The following is a 20,035-nucleotide window of genomic DNA, read 5'->3' on the forward strand; positions in this document are numbered from 1 at the left end:
AGATAATTAATGTTATTCTTAAAAAAAAAAAAAAAAAAGTTTTACTGGTGCCATAGCCTCTGATTCTGAGCTGTGCTACTGGATATTTGCATGTAGCGGCTGTTCTAAGCATCTACTTCAAATATGTAACTTCTATCCACATCTAAAGCAATTAAAAACATCAATACATGTTTAATTAATTATTAATAATATAAACACCAAACAAAATAATTTATGCTGCAAAGTAAGTGACTGAGAAAAAAATATGGTTTCTATGTTAATGTCAGTCTTACCAGTACATATTGGTTGAGAAGATTTCTGCTAAATATTGTTCCATTTAATTGCATGTTGAGATTAGGGACTAGCCTTTATTTCCTAAATCATCACAATTGCGCAGCGAATGGTTGATAGAGCTCTTCCCAGCCAATCAGTGGGCTAGATTTGATATCGCATCTCTCAGGAATTCAACCATCAAGAAGATTCGAGCACGGGTAGCGGGAGAACAGTGTTATTACCAAAGCACGCTCAACCGTGTACGGTCCAACGCCCATCGACGCGCAATTATGTTATTGTGGAATTAACATCTGATAGCAAGAACAAGGTAAATATTAAATAGGCTGCAAATATTTTGTGACACTATTATTGACTATGCAATGCATTTTTAAAAGTTAATCAGCTGTGTATATTGACAGTTATTTGTATTACTGTGTGCATTGTCTTGTCGATCCATTTTCTTTTCATTGATACAATCGTATTTTATAGAAATTGTCTCAAGGACGTCAAGCACGTCGTTTTTATTGGTTTCGGTTGTGAAATCACGGTCTTTCAGACACCGTTGGTTGTCAGTTACAATCATTAACCTTTCCGTGGTTGTTGTCAATGTAGGCTGAAATCAGTAGATTTTCTGTAAACACGCTCCATCATGTAGGTTTACTGACAAAACAAGGGCTGCTGCAGACTATGCTGGACAATAACAATGATCACGTGGACACGTATTCCCCAGCTTGAGCATGATTCTGGCTTTTCAAGTTTATGTAACGTGTCTCGCTCAAACATGCCTTAGGTTGGTTTATCAAATCGTTCTTCTATGTAAGCTAATAGACTACCACGAACGTGCGTGTAGAATAATTTAATGCAGCCTTTATAATCATGTGCACCAGTGGTCTGCACGTTTATCACTGGCACACAGTCTGGCTATTGCAAAGCCTCTGCCCTGGAGCTGCTTCCTTGTTCAAAATGCTATTCTTACATAATGGATGGAGGCTTCCATCTAGTAGGTCTACAGTTAGACTACTATAAAAGGTGTAATATAGTAGTAGGCTGAAGGCCTACCAAGCAGGTCAATGTAACCACAGTGCTCCATAAAGTTATAAAACAAATGGAATGTTGGCTTCTGTTTATTTGTTATATATTTGTTGTACATTACCAGTCAGTGAACCATTCTCTTCAAATTTCCATTGTTTAGATTAAAATGCTATTTGAGCAAAACCTGTGCCTCAATGAGTGTAGCAGAACATTTATGAATATGCCTAGTGCCTGTTCATTTTCGTTGCAAGGAGGTAAAAATGGGTTAAAAAGCAGTTTTTCTAAAGCATGTTTGTGCATATTTGTTTTCCCCATATGTTGGATTAGGTGCGCATGAGGAGAGGATGCAGTCATTGCGTGAGTTTGCCCCAGATTTCATAGGCTGCAGTGCACTGGTCCGAGAGCCACTGGCTCTTGTCAGAAACAATTAGCTTCATTGTGTAAATTAGTCTATTTTGTGTTTCATTAGTTAATATTTAGGTCAGGGTTCAGAAATGAAAGGTTATGTTTCTGGACAAAATGAGATGGCCGTGCCTTACTCTGCAATCTCTATTGACCCTGTAAGCCTATTGATAGGATGTTGAGCTTTCAAACCTGGACATAAGGTACGATTTGCTCATTCTGTCAAGATGTGTTTATTTCTTTTACGTTTCTTTGCATGTAAACTTCATCATCAGAGTGACTGTGTGACATCAGTAGAGTTGGAAAATGTAATAACAGTTTCCATAATATCATTTCAAGAATGCCAAAGTGAATCAACGTAAGCTTCATTCCTCATTGAGTTCAGGGGACATACAGGACCAGTCCTGGTCCCAGTTCAAATAGGGCTGTGTCACAACACTCTCTACTCAACATTTAGATGAACCAAACTCTCTCAATTTCAAGGCATAAGAGCAACAGAACTGTCATTGGAATCATTCATCTGCTATATGGTAGTAGACAAGGATCCTCACAAACCGTAATATTGTTTACAATATAAATACGTAATATTTAATTTAAATATTAAATATGTTTTACATTTATATGTCTTATCGTGACTATCAGTATCCCCATGGAAGACGCTGGTGTAACATATTGTTTCTTATCACAATGCCTTGTTACAGCATTAGTGTTTGGCTGGGATAGAGGGGGATGGAGTGGAGGGCACCGAGACACTGGGATGACTTCAGCACCACAGGAAAGCATGGTGATGTCATCATCTCTGGAGTGAATGGGAAGGAGGGTGAGACTGGCACAGTGGCAGACTGGGCATGGTTAGGGGGTTGGGTCATTGGTCAGTGGTACAATGGCAGTTCAGTGGGGAACTAGCAGGGTTTGAGGGCTAGTATTTCACTCCTACTGTCACCTGAGGACACGACTTGCCGGTGGAACGGCAATCAATGGCAAACTTGGCATTGTGGCCACGGAGCCGGCAGACTGGGTGAACTGGTTAGATGTGGGGCTGTGATGGGCCACTGGTCAGACTGAGGGTTGTGGTACAGTGGCGCCATCTCCTCAGTGGTGACTTGCTGACAAGGCTGGGTTCCAGAGCAGCTGGCTGACTGGGATAGGGATCTAGATAGAGAACAGATGGGACCATGGCGAGCTCAGTCAAAGTGATGGCATGATGTACACACGCCTCCCACACCTCACAGATGCCTCTATCTGTAGGCAATATTGTCATCATTCTCACAGCGTTTTTGCTTACAGCCCCAATCACCAGCCACGCTTGTCAATATGTCGGCCAATGCTCTGCTGACTGTTTGCTTTTCTTGAGAAGGGATGGAATATTCCTCACATGGCGAGGCGTTTGCTAGCTATAAATAGATTGAGTTGAAAATGGGCCAATTTATAGTTAAAGCACTCATCTGTGCAATGCATGGCCAGAAGGCGAGTAGTCCTGTATGTAAGCATTCTGTCATCCAGTCACAGATTTGTCTCTTGAGATCTGGACTCAACCAAATGGCTTTTCCTTTGTAGTTCACAGATATATGGGGCAAATCAGAGGCCAAAGATTGAGCTGCACAGTCTGGCAAACCCGTGGTAGTTAACCTTGTACTGTAGACATCATAAAGATGATCTAATCAAATCCCCACTATGCCAGCTAGAATTTATGAGAGTTTTATTATTATTAGTTCTACCATAAATATTCTATACTCTGTATAATCATTACAAATATTAAAAAGCCATGGAAAAGCACTACTCTCTCTGCATCTATAGTATATATTCCACATCATTCAGACTTAATTGTCCACATTAGGATTGGAGACTGAATAAACGTTTCTCACTGGTCTCTTTATGTTTTTGACCACGCTGTGTTTTTGAAGAGGCTGGCTGGATGAAGAACTGTATCACTTGAGACAACTCACTTGAAAATGCAAAAGAGTGAGTGAAAGTAATTCTTTGTTCCACATTGATTTGGTTTCTCCCAACTGGGCACAGAGAGCTACGGTATTGAAATGGGTTTGCCTCTGAAAGTTAAACACCCTTCCAAAACCTTACAACTGGTAAAACCGGGCAAGGAAGCTCTATGTGTCTGTACATGTCGACAGTTCTAGAAAAAGTGGTGAATTTGCATTCGGTTTCGTATACCAGTTGACAGAGAACGCAAGCTGGAAAAAGATTGGGACATTTATCCGGTTGGTTACCTATCAAAATGTATTTGGTGTCAAAGTAGCATTTGTTAGAAAGTCTGACAAATATTTGGGACTAAGCTTGCAAAGTCTGCCTCAGGTAGTCTAGGGTTGTGTTACATCCCTTCGACTAGTACCATTTATCATGTTGGAAGTTGCTCTTCCATTCTGATTCTCTCTCCATGTTGGCTGAAGTGTCTTACATGACGTACGCCTCTTCAACCACCAGTATCAATAGTGTTACTCTGAGATATCACCATGTGTGTGCCTGTGTGTGTGTGTGTGTGTGTGTGTGTGTGTGTGTGTGTGTGTGTGTGTGTGTGTGTGTGTGTGTGTGTGTGTGTGTGTGTGTGTGTGTGTGTGTGTGTGTGTGTGTGTGTGTGTGTGTGTGTGGAGATACCATGGTTCAGGGCCAGACAGTGCAGACACTTGCGGAGGACAATGGCCTACCAGTGTCCACTGCTCTGAATGGCATGATTGATAGAGTTTAATCATCTCTTGTTTTTAAATAAGAATTGACAAGCAATACATAATAACCTTTTCCAAGGGTCAACCCTAATGCCTTTTGTGGCCTTTTGCTTTTTCAATTGAAGCCATAGATTTCACAATTGTGGTGGGCGCTCGCTCTGGCTTGTGTACAGAAACCTATGGTGCCACCAGTGTTGTGGGTATTGAATGAGTTTGGGAGCCATGTGAACGTGAGAGTCACAGTAGAAACAACACCAGTTGGTGTAGATGTAACTCGCCTGTCCTAGTTTTGGACCTTGTGCTGCTTGCTGGCAATCTAGGTTTGAGAATCTGTTGGTTTGTACTTTGCCATGGAAACACAGGTCAATTGAGGATGCCGAGGTGGCTATGGGAGCAACTGGAAGGTGAGCATAGTCATTGCTTAGTGTTCAGCTTATCAACCGCTAACCAGGAGGTAATGCCCTTTCTATGAACAAAACAGTGTTTATTTTTTGGTCTTATTGTTGAAATCTGTGGTCAAATAGTCTCAGCAAATATAAAACCACCTGATAAAATTTCTGGTATTCGAATACAAAACAAGTGATGCAAATTTGATCCAAGTGTCAAACCAGTTTAAAAAAAGATAGATGCTTTTGGTCTTTCTGTATGAATGTACACACAGACAATGATGTCTTTAAAGAGGAATCCTTGTAGTCAGACTTGACTGAAAACATCTGGAGGGTGAGAGAGAATTATGGTTTAAAACAAACCCTCAACAGAACGAGGACTAAAAAAGGCAGTCATACTTGAATGACAGAAATGACAAATTTAAGGCAGCACAATTGCTTGGTTTCGGAATGAATAATAGTCAACAGTCAGCTGTAGATTTGTTTTACAAAGCCATAATGAATCTAATCGTAAGAGTACTTCACCAGATATTATTTGCACTGCCATGCCATTACAAGTTAAAGACTTTGGATTTGATCCAGGCAGATAATAAGCCATGGTATAATGGAATGTGTCATAAATATTATGAGGGTTTAAGTTTGATTTATTGGGCCACACAAGTCAAAGTGTCAGTGCTGATACAGTACTTTGAAGAACAATAAACTGATGGTTTACTTTTTCACTTTCATTTTTGTATGCTTGCACACAAACGCGTATACAATCACACACTCACATGTACACAATCACACACACCTACAGACACAAACCACAATCTTTGACCAACTTTCTGTTTGTATCTTGTGTTCCACAGCACAAAGAAACAACGTAAATCACCTATTCCAAGCAGTGTAGAGGGGGAAACCAACTCATACACAGGCATGGCAGCTGACCCAAAGTAAGTTGCGATCAAACATTTTTACTTTCTGTCTTATGTAAACTGGTTTAGATCTCACAATTAAAGTCAATTGGAAATGTCTGTGTGAGAAATATATATAGAGAGAGAGCACTTCCTTCCTCTGCTCTTGAATTATACTGAGATCTATTAATAGCCCCACCTTTATGCCAGAACACTTACGACATTCAGTCAGTTTATGCCCAACAAGAAAATGGTCCAAGCTTGCAAGAAACTAACTTATAGGGAGGAAGACATAGCCAAAACCTTGATATGGGTAGATGGGTCCTGGCTCTGTGGTCAGAGACAGTGCTTTCTTGCAGGATCAGAATATGACTCAAGCCAGTCCCTGCAGCAAATATGTGAGCAACATCCATCACAGCATCGTTCCAGTGTTCCTACTGCACCAGCAGTTGTCCAAAAGCAATACACAGAACTCTATCTCTATCCATTTTTCTCTCTCTCTCTCTCTTTAGTTTTTGATCTCTCTTCTTTGAACTCTGCATGGTGCTCCCTTTATCACTGTTCCCTTTCTGCTTTAAGAGTGTCGAGTTTCTCCTGCATCTGATGTCATTGTATGCAAACATTTCACATTTCCCATTACATCAGTCCTATTGAAATCGGACGTACGTAACTTGTATGTCGATATAAAGTTTCACATAAACAGAAAAACTCCTTTCTGGCTGCCGTGCTAATGTGCTTTCTTTCTCAGAGACACCATGCCAGAGTTTAAAGTACAGACGGCCAAGCATCCCAACATGAGCTCAGCTCCCCTCAGGCCGCCCAGTGAACAGTCCAAGGACCGGGCAGCCAAAAGGCTGTCCTCGGAGTCCAACGGCACCAGCGAGGGTGGGGCAGGTACGTCCACGCCCGTGGAGCTGACGGCGCTTGAGGAGTCGTTTAGACGCTTCGCCATCCACGGTGACACACGCGCCACAGGGAAGGAGATGCACGGCAAGAACTGGTCCAAGCTGTGCAAGGACTGCGGAGTCATCGACGGCAAGAACGTCACCCTCACAGACGTGGACATCGTTTTCAGCAAAGTCAAGTAGGAGAGCTGCTTCTACTGTTCAGGGGTGTCGGGAAAGGGGCAGAGCGTTCTCCTACACTAACAAACACTGGGATATTTTTTAGTTATACATTTTCGTAACGTCTTGGATGACTTCATGTTTGAAATATTGTACACAAATGAAGAAATGCCTCATCTCCATAGCGACTCCATAGAGACTGTTGGGAGCAGGAGCATTTTATCAAAATAAAATGCTAAAGTATTAGTTATGAGCTTGCTTCAAACAATTACATTAGGCTGCCAGTGCATTCAGAAAATTTCATTTGATAAGACTTAAGTAATTTGATTAAATGTAGTTATTAGAGGAGCCATTTATACTAGAAACAAGTCCAACTAGATAACATCTAAAAATAAAAAAATGACATGATTCAATGTATTGATGTAAGGTTTTTGCCATACAATGCCAGGCTAGATTCCGCCTGCTCACCTGTGGGGATTGCGGTCCCTCCGTAACAAGAGCACACAGCCAGGGGTCAGGATGGCTCATCTTGTTACTCCCCCTGGCCTGGGTAGTCATACCACCACAGCTCTTAAAGCTTAAAAATATGCTGTGGCCTCACTAGCCTCTCACCAATAGTGAGTCTTTCGCTGCTCCGGGTCTGTTTTGTTCTGATTGCCGAGCCGTCTAGTAAATACTGCTCTATTCGTGAGAAAGGAGCCATCACTGTAATAAAAATGCTTACAGTAATACATGTAAATCTTGAAGCCAACAGATTATATCAATATTTGGAGGAAAGCTGGGTCATTTTATGACAGTCAGTTTTGTGTATTTGTTGCACACATTCATTTTCAAGAGCTCTTTGGTAATGCAAGAAGCCACCATGAAGTGATTTGTTTCATCCTGCCTGAGCCTTGGGAATAAAGATTATTCTGCTTGGCGGCGTAGGAATAGTGGAGAGAGAGAGTGCAGGCCACTCAGGACACTGCTACAGGAGGGGATCTGAGGGCTCTCACATGGGGAAGCTCTCTCTGATTTAGAGGATTTTCCATCTTTCTCTGTACATACTTGCCTGCCTTTCTGTTGCCATGTGCAGTGCCAGGCCCAGTCAATGCAAATCTACAGACCGCACGTCATTAGGATCACACCAGTGTTCTTCCTAGTCATTCAGAGGGCGTTTCCAGTTTCCTCACGAGCGCCTGCCGTTTTCAGTGGTGTGTTTTGCTGAGTCGTTCAGCGAGACCCTAACACCTAACAGAGAGTGTGCTGTGTATACAGTAACAGTATTTCAGAGCCTGGCAGAAGAGGGGGAGGAGGATGAGGAGGAGAAGAGTCGAGGAGATGAGCGGGGGAGGAGGATGAGGAGGAGAAGAGTCGAGGAGATGAGCGGGGGAGGGGATGTGTTGTAAGCTGTGTCTGACTTGAGGCGTGAGCTGGGGAGCGCTATGTGCCGTGACAGAGATTCAAATCTGGCCTTTTCTTTTAATCAGAGCCGGCTTCTCGCGAACACATGAAGAATTAAACAGCTTTATGAGCCCTGTCTGATGGCAATGTGACTCAATAAATCCTCCTTCACTCACGGTGGAAATGTCCACTGTAACAGTAGAGTGTCTCCAGTGTGTTGTTTGGTCTAAACAAAACATTACAACAAAAGCCTGGATTAACTACAGTCAGTGGAATAATCATCAGTATCTTCTATTTTCCTGGGATTTCTTGCCAGTGATGCCTCATTTACACTCTCATCATTTGTCCACTTCAAAATTTATTGCAAACATCAACCCTAACGAGCACATATGTGTGTCTTTTGGAAAAAAGACACTCAGGGTAAACTACATCTGCACCACAGTTTTGAACTAAACACATTAGACACAACATTTGACACGAGCACCACCCCTACTTCTGATGTGTTTATTTGATGTGGTTCATCCCCTCGCACGCTACTGAAAGGATGATTTACTGAGTTGCTTTTCCAAGAAAGACAGGGCCATCCTCTTCAGACAGAACACGCCAGCTGGAAGTCCGATTTCCCATCTGACATTAGACAGCATGGAACAGGCTCAGAGGAATCTAGCTCAAGTGTTCACCACTGACGGATAGCCCAAACAGAACTGGTCACCAAAGGAGTCAAATTAATAATAAACCCAAACAGCCTTGTTTACTGTAGCTTGTTGCCATGGCAGCAGGTTACCCGGGAGACTGCTGTTGTTTAGGTGATTTATCACCACAGCAATAGGCCTGTTTGTGTTTGTGTTACTATGCAGTCTTCACGTGAGAGTCAGTGTGGGACACACTCTGATTAAACAAATGTCTGAAGGGGAATGTGATTTGTGAAATGAGCACCTGACTGAAACAAAGTTTACAGTGAGCAGAGCAAGGACGATAGTCCAAGACCTAAAAAGAAGTTGAGTTCCCACTAAGCACACTTTACAGTTAGTCATCATGAAATACAGTTGCCACTGCCAGTACAGTAGTAAGCTCATTGTGATGTGATTCTACCTCAGTGGTAGAACTTTTGACTGCAGGTCTAGAGCTCACAGGTTCAAATCCCACCCTGTATTTTTCTTTGGCGGAAAGCGTCTGCTAAATGAACACTTTATTACGTTATTGGGTTCCAACCTTCACATTTCACCTTAATAGTGCATGATACATTGGTCCATGACCCCCTAAAAAACAAAGTCACCGTTGACATCATGTAAACAAATCGAGTGACCCAGTAACAGTTCCTGTGACAGAACATTCTCTGTTCCTGTGCAGAGCACACATAATAGCCAGCCAGGGCCTTGACTTTTTTGGAGACGTTCCTTTAAAAGTCTCAGACTAAGATGATGAGTTTAAATTAGTCATTTGAAAAACATTGCAATGAAGGATGTTATTCGATGTTGCGTGCCATATACAAACTCATAGGTTGTTGCCTGTCCTCCCTCACTTCTTAGGAAGAAATCCTGCCGTACCATCACATTTGACGAGTTCAAGGCAGCACTTGGTGAGCTGGCCAGGAAGAAGTACAAAGAGAAAACAGGGGAGGAGGCAGAGGGAGAGGTCTTCAAGGTGATTGAGGGTAAATCACCGAAAATTGCAGGAGTGACGGTAAGACCCGGTGAAAATGACAGTACAAGTTTTGTCATTGAAGGCAATAAAAGTACAAGTGAAAATTATCTGTCTTTCTTGTCCTCAATAGAGAGCTGTGGCCTCCCCGACAGTGTCTCGTCTCACAGACCCCACCAAGTTCACAGGGTCACACAAGGAGCGCTTTGACGAGACCGGTCGAGGGAAGGGTAAGGCCGGGCGTGTGGAAGTGGTGGACACATCTGGATATGTCTCGGGATACAAACACGCAGGGTCATATGAGAAGAAAATCACCAAACCCCCCCTTGGTAAACCCATGTGAAGACGCAAATGGTGGACAAGCATTAGTCCAAAAACTAGGATAATTTTCTAAGAAACTCCATGAAAGCACAAAAAGATAGGATTTCATGATTTCCCACCCATCTGTTTTTATGTGTGCTTGAGATGTTTTAAGTTCCTCTCTTTGTAAAGTGTGAGAACTGGAAAACTGTTTACATCAATTTTTACTAAGACATCACCAGCTGGTACATTCCAAACAGAAAGATTATAACTGCCAAACACTGAATTTAACTAATAAGAGCAACAACTAGTCGATGAAGAATGAAGTCTCCATTTGAAGATAGGGCCTTCAAATATTTTGTAAGCGTATAACATGATGCCACTAAAACGTGAAAAAAAGGAAAGGTGAAATCAACAACTTGATAAATTATCAACAACGTTCCACTTTTCTATTTTACAATGTTTAGTGAATGAGATTAAAAGTTAAAAGTAAATTATTAGTTTATTTGCAAAGACCAAGACTGATGAATATACCATCCTGTTTTTTGACTCTGCCTTCCCCCTGGTCATTGAAGTCTACTGTTTGAGTCTTAATCTGTCACGTTGTTTGTTGTCTTGAGTATATAATAGTTTACACAATAAATACAGTTTGCCTTCAATTGTTATTAAAACCATGAACAGGATATCTTGAAGTTCTGCATCTACCTGTTTTTAGATAAAATAAATAATATAAATGATGATATTGTTTTAGTTAATCCTGTAGAACGTGTTACCTCTGTCTAAACTTCCTATTCTTGTGAATTCTTACTTTTATAAATGTCATATAACATTATACATTATTAGTTCACTCACAGTATCTTTTCAATTTAACAAAGGATACCAGAATCTTTTGGACAAATTTCAAATGCATTACTCTGACATTCTGTAATTTTATAATGTTTGTTCCAACAATGACCCTGAAATCCAATTTAATTGTTCTAATGTATACACCTACCATTTTGATAACATTCAACTGTTTAACAACTATGTTGGTCACCCCTGAATGGGTTGTTGAAGATTGTATTTTTAATATTTTACTGATATGGTTATGCTGTCAGATTGATATAGTTATAATATATTGTTGGTGATATTGTGTATATTTCTAAATCTATAGCCGCATGGCTTAATACAAGACTCTGGCTGCCGTTCTGTTGTATTTATATTGCTGTATCTTGTGCATGAAGTAGTGCATTATGCATATGATTGGAAAGCAACTATCCCCTGTACATTAGTGAACATAAAAAAGCATACATCAGATGTCTCTTTTCAACTGTTAGGTGTTTGGGTAAAGATTGGCTCTGTTGCCATTTTTATGTGGGCAAGGCTTACTTTTAGAAAAGGATGGTTTGCATAATTGTGTATGTCTGAAAACATTTCAAGTTTATCAAAGGGATGTTGGTGGCCAATGAGTTAAGTTATTTATTGAACAAACAATATAAAACTTTCAGTATTACAGTAACTGCACATGAAGCAAAATACAACATATTTTGGCAAACTGAGGCCTGTCCTACAAAAAAATCAGGGATGAAAAATACTGTCATGCAATATCAAGTAAGATGCTGCACAAAGTAAGATTTGTGTCTTAACGCAGTATTCTTTGTCAGCTACCCTGTCAACACAATTGTCGGGTAACTTGTAGTCGTAAGCACAAAACTGTCTCTTGCACTAACTTAGCTGAATACACGCGCATGGAAATTTGCTACACAAAAAATATTTATACGGATATCATGTATGAAGAAAAGGGAAGCGCTAAAGATGCATACTTTTGTAGGACGTCTATTTTTCAAACATAGTGACATACTGTTCCTCTCATACATCACACTACCTGTAGCCTCAGCTGATGGAGACTCAACCCAACCAGCAGCATTGGTGTACTATTCGCTTTAGCAACCTTCAATGGATTGTCTTGTGTAATTTAATGCCAAATAATGTGCACCTTTTGTGTGGAGGAACAAAACTGTCTTATTTTTCAAAATAACTTTTTAATGTACTGTTGTGCCCTGGTGCATGCATTGTGTTTTGTTGGTGTTCTATAGATCTTGCGTGTTCCTGATTTATAGCATTATTGAAAATAAACTCCAACCCTGCCAAACAGTCTCCAAGTTTCCAATATTTTAACACTTTTGAGGGAATCAAATCCATGTGAATGCATGGAATTTCTTACTGTATTCATTTTAACAAAATAATTAATTAGTTTCAATAACTTTATGTACAATGCTATTTCCTAACTGCAAAGATCCCTGGAGCTTTGTGTGACTCCATTTGGTTTAGCTTAAGTGAAATTGTGTGTGAGCACAGACAGGTCTCTATGTGTGTGCACACATCTCTTAACCCTGAGGCGGACATACATCCAATAATGGCACAGTGCAGCTGGAACCTAGACGCATACATTCCAGAACAGCCTATGGGAGAGGAGTTGACCTCAAAACAAGGGTACCAAGCGACGAGGGAAAAATGCAGTCTCAACACACTCCCCTCTCTTGGTACTCATTAACATTGACTTATCCAAATATCCTTTCCACACCGCCATCCACACCGCCATCGCTCAGCACTCCCAAAACAAACCATTCCCGACCTTCCTCTTTAAACAAAAACAACACTTCACGTGAGGCAAAAGCAGCTTTAATGCAATAAATACTTAATTCATCAACATGCTTCCAACTCAATAAATAGGAAGAAAGAAACCTGCAGTGCAGTCACTTTTCAAAATGCAATCTAATGTGCTGACATGATACAGTAGGCATTGTCCAGCTCACGTCATTTGAAAAGGGAACACGGCTGTTTCAAATCACCAGGTCACCTTTCTGACACCACATCAACTTCCTCCTAATCAGAAATCAAAATCAAAATGTATTTGTATGGCGCATTTCATACACAGAGGTAACACAATGCGCCTCACAGTAGGAAGAATAAAAAAGGGGGAGGGGGGGTTAAAAACATAATCAATAATCATAGTCAATAAATAAATGTTCCATACATGTTAAATAAATACATTTTACAGTGAGTGATAAGCGAGATCGAAGACGTATGTCTTAAGTGTATGTTTAAAAGTTTCAACCGTTTCAGCCATTCTAAGGTATTCTGGCAGAGTGTTCCTAATGACAGCATGCCATTGCTGGCAGCAGTATAGAAGCATAACCTGCTGTAGGTAGCTGCTGCTGGTCTGCTGTTAGTGGTGCTGGTCCTGCTGTGGGTAGCTGCTGCTGGTCTGCTGTTAGTGGTGCTGGTCCTCAGGGACGCCTGCCCGGGGACTCCAACTCACCCAGCAGACGCTCATTAGTAGCTACTAGCGACCTGGAGTACACCCACACACATATAGCACTTAAGTCCCATGCACAAGCAACTCTCATCATCACCCACTAGCTGTTATTCCATAGGAAATTGTTTATTGACAAAATCTGCAGGGCTGACCGAAACGTTTGCCAGTTGAGCGACCGAGATGTGGGTTTTGGACTTTATGAGACTAATTGCTGTACCTGTGGCTCTCCTGCAGCATGCCCGCCAACTCCCTGACCTTCTCCCCATCCTCAACCTTCTCCCTCAGCACCGCCACCTCCCTCTTCAGTTCCTCCACCTCCGCCAGCTTCTCTGAGAGAAAAACGAGAGAACCACATACTCACAACCTCAATCATTTAACACAATGAAAACATAGTCGTTGAACGTATTCATGTACATATCAATGGTTTATGCTAGTGGTTTGGTGTCTCGTGAAGATCCTTACTCACCCTTTAAGTCTGTGTTGCGGGAGCTTTTCATCATCGAGTTCAGATACTGCTGCTCTAACTTGATCAGCTGCTTCTGCAGGGACACATTCTCCTCCAGGACCAACTTCAGGTGCTCGTTTAGGTTGTCCTGAAATCAAGAGAAAGCAATGAGAAATGTTCTCTGGTCAGTTGTAACTCGGGGCAGTCTTATGTTTCATTTCCACCCACGGTGTTGCCCTGGGCCTCCTCATGCTGAGTGGTGAGACGTTGGATCTCTGCTCTGTGGTCCCGATCTTGACTTTCTGCGTTCTGCTTCAGCTTCTCAATCTCCTCCTTCAAGGTCCTGACCTCAACCTCCCGACTGGAGACATCCTGCTCCATCATAGAGAGGATGTGAACTGCCTGAGCTGGATGAACACAGCATCACACTTTTGTCACTGAACGGTAGGGAAATATGATACAATATGGACCTTCTTAACGCCAACTGCTCAGGAAAAGACAAAAAAATAATAATAAAAAAGATGCTGTGCGTGGTTCACACTTACAGAGGAAGTTGTTGTCCTGGTGAAGTGATTTCTGTCCCGTCCAGTGCTTGTCCACCAGACCAAGGAGCATCTCCAAGGGTTTTCTGTAGCTCCCCTGTCATACAGATACAGTACTTCCATGACACAACACAGTGAATGACGGAAGATGATTTATCAACCATGTGACAATAAAAATACAGGATTCCATCGTATACACAGGATGTGAGAGATGGGATGAATAAATGTCAGGGTAAGGTAAGCAGACATGATGTCTCTAAAGGGCGACCCTCACCCTCTGCTGTTGAGCATGTTGTTGTGGTTGAGTGGTGCCCCCTGCTGTTTCCTGCAGGCTGTGGTAGGAGAGCCTGGGAGGGTGCAGGATGGGGTTGGAGGAATCAGAGGGTTTCACACCAGGACTTACGGGACTGGGAGGACGGATCTTCATCAGGGAAGAGGCAGGCTTGTCTCCGTGATCTTTAAAATATACATCATTACAAATATGCATTGTGTATGCATTTACGTCACTTCATATGAACTAACTTAAACTTGAGTCATAGATGTAGTCTGAAATCCAGCTTTGTTCCAATGAACTCTCTCTGCAGCAGCTTGAGCAGTCTCAGCTCCAAAAATGTTGCTAAATAATAAAGTGTTCTCTTTATCTTAGCCTCACCAGGATGAGGGGTGAAGTAGCCTTTAGCAGGGACTCTCATTTGTTTGGGGGGTTTCAGGTGCTTCTCCCTTCGAGAGCCAGGTCTGTGCTTCTCGACATGAGGGTCAAAGGTCACTCTAGGTCCCTTAGTCACTTTCAACGAGGAAAAACTTTTTCCATTAGATGTGCCTTTCATTTGTGGATCCTTTGATTGAATATGTCGAGCTGCTGGACAATTACAGAGGATAAGATCACCAACAACAGGAGCACATACAATTTTGGCTAGCCTACTGTAAGTAAGGCATCCAATTTGTCAATTGTTATATGAGACGATTATATTTTGAAATGCAGATTGTGGAACACTCAAGTTTATGTGCCTGGACAACTGTCCACCCTCTGGTGGACAGTTGCAGTTCCTGCAGTTCCTGCAATGTCAGCAAACATCCGATGAATTCACATACTAGCAGGATTGTGCTAAAGCATGCACACTCACAATCTTTGGTTAGGGAAGACCTGAGGATGGATTTGGCTGCATCCTAAATAAAATAAGAATCACTCACATTATGATGATGTATTTCCATACATGATGATCTAATCCATCAGACATCCATTGTCTGAGTTACGTTACAAATAGAAGAGCATCACCTGACTTTGAGATGACGCACTCTCCAAATTCTCCAAATCTCCTTCTACATTATGGGTAAGATAAAACTTTAATATAACTGCTATTTGAAATGACTCAATAAAGCAAAGACACCGTATGGCAATCCAATGCAAGTGAATCCACCTTCCAGGTGATACAGCTGGGACTCCAGCTCCTTCTGGAACGATCCAGAGAATGGCTGAGGTTCACTCTGGCTCCAGTTGCTCCTGGCAACAAGGTTTAGTACAACATCATCCTTGTCATCCAAGAAAGAAAAATTCTTGGTCATCCGATTCACCGAGGCCAGCCTCAGCTCACTGCTCCTGTGAGACACAACAGTTCAGAAGACAAAATAGCCGTAAGATCTAGTGGAATGTGGAAGTAGACCAAGTTAGATTTTCTTTCACATAAGCACATCTATAAATCCCCCTTGTTTATTGTTAGCCTGTCACATCAGTTCACAATTATACCTCTGGTCACTGAGCTCTGTTACGTCAGTCAGCGAGGGTTTTGTCTGCAGGGGTACATCACCAGATTCAGCAGAGAAATGCATGATGGCGAGTTTTCTCTCACTGTCCCGGACTGGACAGTCATCTGGAATAAATGAGAGAGAGATAATGGATTCAACATTTTGGGTTGACGACAAATACAAAGAGGTAACATGTGATGGTTGCTCCTACCGAGCTTGCGCAGGTTGGACAGTGCATGGATCAAGTACAGACGGTAGTGTGGATCTCTCTTGGTCAGAGGGTTGAGTCTCAAGTCCAAGTCTTTCAAAGTTGTCAGCTTGCAAAGCACTCTGACTTCCTCTATGGAAGGTATACGGTTGTAGTACAAGTTTAGTCTCTCCAGCATCTTCAAGTGTTGAACACCCTTAGAAGGAGAACAATCCTTACAGTCATTTATTGATTTTATTTATTCTACAAACATTTGGCCTGCCAGTGATATAGACCTACATCGACAGAGATGAGAGCGTTACAAGAGAGATCCAGGGTCTTCAAACGAACGAAGTTCTTCAGTGAGATTCCAAGATGTTTGATTTTCTCCTTGTATGTCCCTGGAAGACTCAGAGACCTGACATCCGCTATGAATAAAAAAGAAGCGAGGTACATCTGGCGAGTAAGTTGGCTGCACTAGTACCTATTCATGTCACACAAATACTATGTGGCCCCCAGAAAGCAACGCTGATTAGCTTGATATGAGCGTGATGAGCACTTATGCATGAGCGAGATCAGCACTATGGTGAGCTAGCTGTACTGGCTGTACTAAAGGCTAAAGCAGTTAGATAGCGTAGCTACAATATTGGTATCTGAGCACTTGCATAAAATCACAGGTAATCTGGTATTCTGGCAAGCAGGCACTATAAACCCCGGTGGTTACCTTAGTCAGTATGCTTTGTACTAAAAAAGGGAGATAGATTAAAAACATTACCAAGACACTGGTGTTCTAGATTTAGTTTCTCCCGTATCCATTGCTCTGTAATCGTTGTCAAGCACTCCGCCGCCATACTTTTCGAAGTTCCCTGGCAAAAGTAGGATCATGCGCAGTGGGCCATATCCTGGTTCTCCTTGCACACGTCACGTGTCAAAACAAATGCATGCAGTAAAGTCAGCTACATGCTGTAGCTAGGTGAGATATGCTAACTTATATTTTTGAATACAGGTCATTCTATAGTCTAAATTAAATTCAGTAAACAATTACATCATCAGGGATTAACTGTTCAATTTACGTCCGCTAAACGTGGCGATCATAAAAGAAAAGAGTCATTAATGATAAATGGAATATTAACTTAGTTAAACTGTAAATTCGTGCGTTGCGAACTTCTTTACAGGTCATTCATTTCAATGGCAGCCTCTATAACAGGGGGGATAATAGCATGTTCCAATATCATTCAGTCGGTCTCAGCCCTGTACACTGCTCATCAACTCTTTAAGGTAGTTTATACTGTCTTAATTAACACTTTGAAATTGTAGCTCGACATCATTGATAATCTCGTGCCATTCCCAAACCTGTTAATGTGCACCTGACTGTTACACAGTAACTCTTCTTTTACACCAACTTATCTACCCTCTTTTCTCTCTTCTCCTCCAGGACCACAGAGCTCCATCAGTAGGTCTGTTCCTGCTTGGCCTCTCTGCAGGCCTCTGTGCTCTGCCTCTCTCCAGCCCAGTACTCATTTGTCTGCAGACAGATCTGGAGTGGGCAGGAGAGATCCTTGCCCCACCCCTGGTCTCCTTTGGCTTCCTGTGGCTCAGCCAAGACCATGCCACTGCCCATGTGCTCCTGATTGGCTCCGGGCTTCTCCCACTACTCTGTGATTGGCTTTCTCCGGATGGACTCATGGTGATGACCCGCTGCTTGGCCCTGTCTTCTCTGTCCTGTTCCCTGACAGTGTGTCTATTTGCTGGGAATGCAACAGGGGCCCTGGGGAGTGTGGCCCTCAGCCTGCCCTCACTGGTAGCCCCCAGGGTTGTGCTCCACTCCTTCACTCCACTCATCTCTCAAGGTGCCTCGGAGGGACTGCTTAAGTGGCTGTTGAAAGGCTCCATGGCCGTAGGGTGTATTGCTTCTAAACGGGCCCTTGGCGTGTACCTGGAGGACCTGAAGAACTGGGACTGATGTTACTCATTAACTAATGATATTCCTTGACTGACCCAGCGTTACACTGACAGAATTGATCTGTTTGCAAATAGCTACTAACTGCGTGTGAACTCAAATGAATTATTTATTTATGTATCTTCATTGAAAGATCTGTAACAATGTCCTCACAATTCGTTCAGAGGGTCCCATCAGGTATACCATGTCACTTTGGAACTGGAGGTCACATGATTCATAGGGACATGGTGGCTTTGGCCCATCCAAGGCCTGTCTGAATCCACGGCATTGTTCTGACAACAAAGCTGCCTATCACTGATGAAGCCTCGCCACAGGCCTCCTTTCATGCATCCCTCCATGTAAGTCACAAGGCATTGGTATACATGTTTATGTGACACATTAGATGATACCGTTTATGATAATGTAGGCACTGATTCTGGTTTCATTTTGTATTTGAATCTTAATAATTATATTTGGTGTGTCACTCCAAATACTCTTTAGCATTTCACACCACTTGGAAATCCACACCTGTCAGTATTATTTGGACGGTTTACTTGGAGAATCCTTGCCTTACAACAGAATATATAAAAGCATTTTGAAGTGCCTTGCAGATCTTCTTTTTTTTTTTTTCCTGTAGGTGAGCTCAGCAACATTGTGCAACAATGTGCTTGCGTACATTTCAGTCTGTACTCGTGGGAAGCCTATTGTAACTCGCAGCACGTCTACCGGCCAATAGCTTCAGTGTGTGAGGACATGCTCTGGGTTCCAAAGCACCACATTCTGTTGATTCTGCAGCATCAGCAGTTACAACCTCAGCTAACCAGATATGTCTGCCAGATATGCTTGGGATCCATTTGGGTACACGTGCATGCACTTTGCTTTTCATTTAAAGGATGCTAACAAATTCAGTCAGACATATTTTGATCTGCATAAAGGTTGTTCAGGAATTAGTCTGTAGCTGCTTGATTGATGCGTCTTCGTTGCGTCACCTCATTCCCTCTGCTTAGAACATGGCCAAGCATTGTAATGTGGATAGACGCTGAGTGGGCACTGCAGAACTGTTTGGAGTCCCTGGACTCCCTGGACTCTTGAGCAGAGCAGCACTGATGTCAGCACTTTGCAGGCCAGGACCCTAACCTAGATCCAGGATTATGTCCAGCTCACACCTACAGATAAGGTCATAACACCAAAAACACCAAACCAGACATTTTGTCCTTTTTGACTATGCAAATAATCTATATTAAAATGAGTACCCTACCACATTCAGACTTCTCTTTAATAGTGCCCTACTGCATGTGTCTGGGACTAGCAGAAAGATGATCCTAACTCTAATCCTAGCCTGAGCCAACCTTTACTAAAACAAAAACCATGTGACTATAAGGTGTGAGAAAATGCTAGTGCTCCATATTTTTTAGCTGTTTCCAGTGTTAAGACAGGAAAAACTGTTCAAAAGTGCCACCAAACATGTACACCAGTGATAAAAACTAAACGGTTTCCTGGGGTAATGGCGTGCCAGCGTCCTGTCTACCATGGAATTGTCTTTAATTCAATAAAACGATGAAATAAAAGAACAGTAAAGAACAGTACTCACTGGCCCTGAATCCCTTCCACATCAGTGGCAATTAGACACAGTACCTGCCTTGCCTGGCTCCCTCTGCCCTGAGTGGCTTCTGCAAGGTTGATGTCAGCATGAGCACCCAAACCCAATCAATCTCCCTCTTTCCCTCTCTCCCCCCATTCCCTTCTACCTCTCTTCCCCTCTCCCTCTTCCCTACTGCAGAGAACGACAGAGATCCACTGAGCATGCCCGCTGCAGTTGCAGCATGTGGATAGAGTGGAGAGGGGGG

The 20,035-nt window shown here is 42.4% G+C and overlaps 3 protein-coding genes across 8 annotated transcripts; 2 read left to right on the forward strand and 1 right to left on the reverse strand.

Moving 5' to 3' along the window:
- Positions 1-453: 453 nt before the first annotated feature.
- On the forward strand, positions 454-12,155 carry tppp (tubulin polymerization promoting protein). Of its 2 annotated transcripts, none has more exons than XM_084703678.1 (5): positions 454-580; positions 5,602-5,685; positions 6,395-6,730; positions 9,623-9,776; positions 9,868-12,155. In XM_084703678.1, exons 2-5 carry the CDS (start codon positions 5,669-5,671, stop codon positions 10,075-10,077), a joined length of 717 nt encoding a protein of 238 aa, XP_084559804.1. In that variant the 5' UTR covers positions 454-580; positions 5,602-5,668; the 3' UTR covers positions 10,078-12,155. The 2 variants fall into 2 exon arrangements, with proteins under 2 accessions (XP_084559804.1, XP_084559798.1); XM_084703672.1 differs by lacking the exon at positions 454-580 and adding an exon at positions 4,657-4,768.
- Positions 12,156-12,655: 500 nt separating this feature from the next.
- Positions 12,656-17,217, reverse strand: cep72 (centrosomal protein 72). 4 transcript variants are annotated; one of them, XR_014766372.1, is made up of 15 exons: positions 17,025-17,217; positions 16,550-16,677; positions 16,274-16,466; positions 16,064-16,187; positions 15,738-15,916; positions 15,596-15,639; positions 15,444-15,486; positions 14,972-15,103; positions 14,594-14,775; positions 14,323-14,416; positions 14,006-14,184; positions 13,799-13,925; positions 13,550-13,661; positions 13,213-13,367; positions 12,659-12,899 (listed from the first exon to the last, which is right to left on the reverse strand). XR_014766372.1 is itself a non-coding variant. In XM_084703699.1 (14 exons), the coding sequence occupies exons 1-14, from the start codon at positions 17,098-17,100 to the stop codon at positions 13,304-13,306; spliced, it is 1,752 nt and encodes a 583-aa protein (XP_084559825.1). In that variant the 5' UTR covers positions 17,101-17,217; the 3' UTR covers positions 12,656-13,303. The 4 variants fall into 4 exon arrangements, 1 of the variants encoding a protein (XP_084559825.1); XR_014766371.1 differs by having other exon boundaries at positions 14,972-15,175; XR_014766368.1 differs by having other exon boundaries at positions 14,972-15,178.
- On the forward strand, positions 17,172-19,769 carry LOC146300549 (transmembrane protein 276-like). 2 transcript variants are annotated; one of them, XM_084703710.1, is made up of 3 exons: positions 17,172-17,222; positions 17,425-17,527; positions 17,685-19,769. In XM_084703710.1, exons 2-3 carry the CDS (start codon positions 17,438-17,440, stop codon positions 18,210-18,212), a joined length of 618 nt encoding a protein of 205 aa, XP_084559836.1. In that variant the 5' UTR covers positions 17,172-17,222; positions 17,425-17,437; the 3' UTR covers positions 18,213-19,769. The 2 variants fall into 2 exon arrangements, 1 of the variants encoding a protein (XP_084559836.1); XR_014766373.1 differs by lacking the exon at positions 17,172-17,222 and having other exon boundaries at positions 17,224-17,527; positions 17,685-19,046; positions 19,196-19,769.
- The last annotated feature ends 266 nt before the right edge of the window (positions 19,770-20,035 follow it).

Source organism: Hypomesus nipponensis, chromosome 2 (assembly GCF_054491055.1).
Source record: "Hypomesus nipponensis isolate SF chromosome 2, ASM5449105v1, whole genome shotgun sequence".
Lineage (NCBI taxonomy): Eukaryota > Metazoa > Chordata > Actinopteri > Osmeriformes > Osmeridae > Hypomesus > Hypomesus nipponensis.

Coding starts and splice junctions, on each gene's coding strand:
- tppp (XM_084703672.1), top strand. Junction 5,686..6,394: donor GGCATGGCAGCTGACCCAAA/GTAAGTTGCGAT, acceptor TTTCTTTCTCAG/AGACACCATGCCAGAGTTTA. Junction 9,777..9,867: donor CGAAAATTGCAGGAGTGACG/GTAAGACCCGGT, acceptor TGTCCTCAATAG/AGAGCTGTGGCCTCCCCGAC.
- cep72 (XM_084703699.1), bottom strand. CDS start 17,100: ATGGCGGCGGAGTGCTTGACAACGATTACAGAGCAATGGATACGGGAG. Junction 16,467..16,549: donor ACGCTCTCATCTCTGTCGAT/GTAGGTCTATAT, acceptor TCTCCTTCTAAG/GGTGTTCAACACTTGAAGAT. Junction 13,368..13,549: donor ATGCTGCAGGAGAGCCACAG/GTACAGCAATTA, acceptor GGTGTACTCCAG/GTCGCTAGTAGCTACTAATG.
- LOC146300549 (XM_084703710.1), top strand. CDS start 17,438: ATGGCAGCCTCTATAACAGGGGGGATAATAGCATGTTCCAATATCATT. Junction 17,528..17,684: donor CTGCTCATCAACTCTTTAAG/GTAGTTTATACT, acceptor CTTCTCCTCCAG/GACCACAGAGCTCCATCAGT.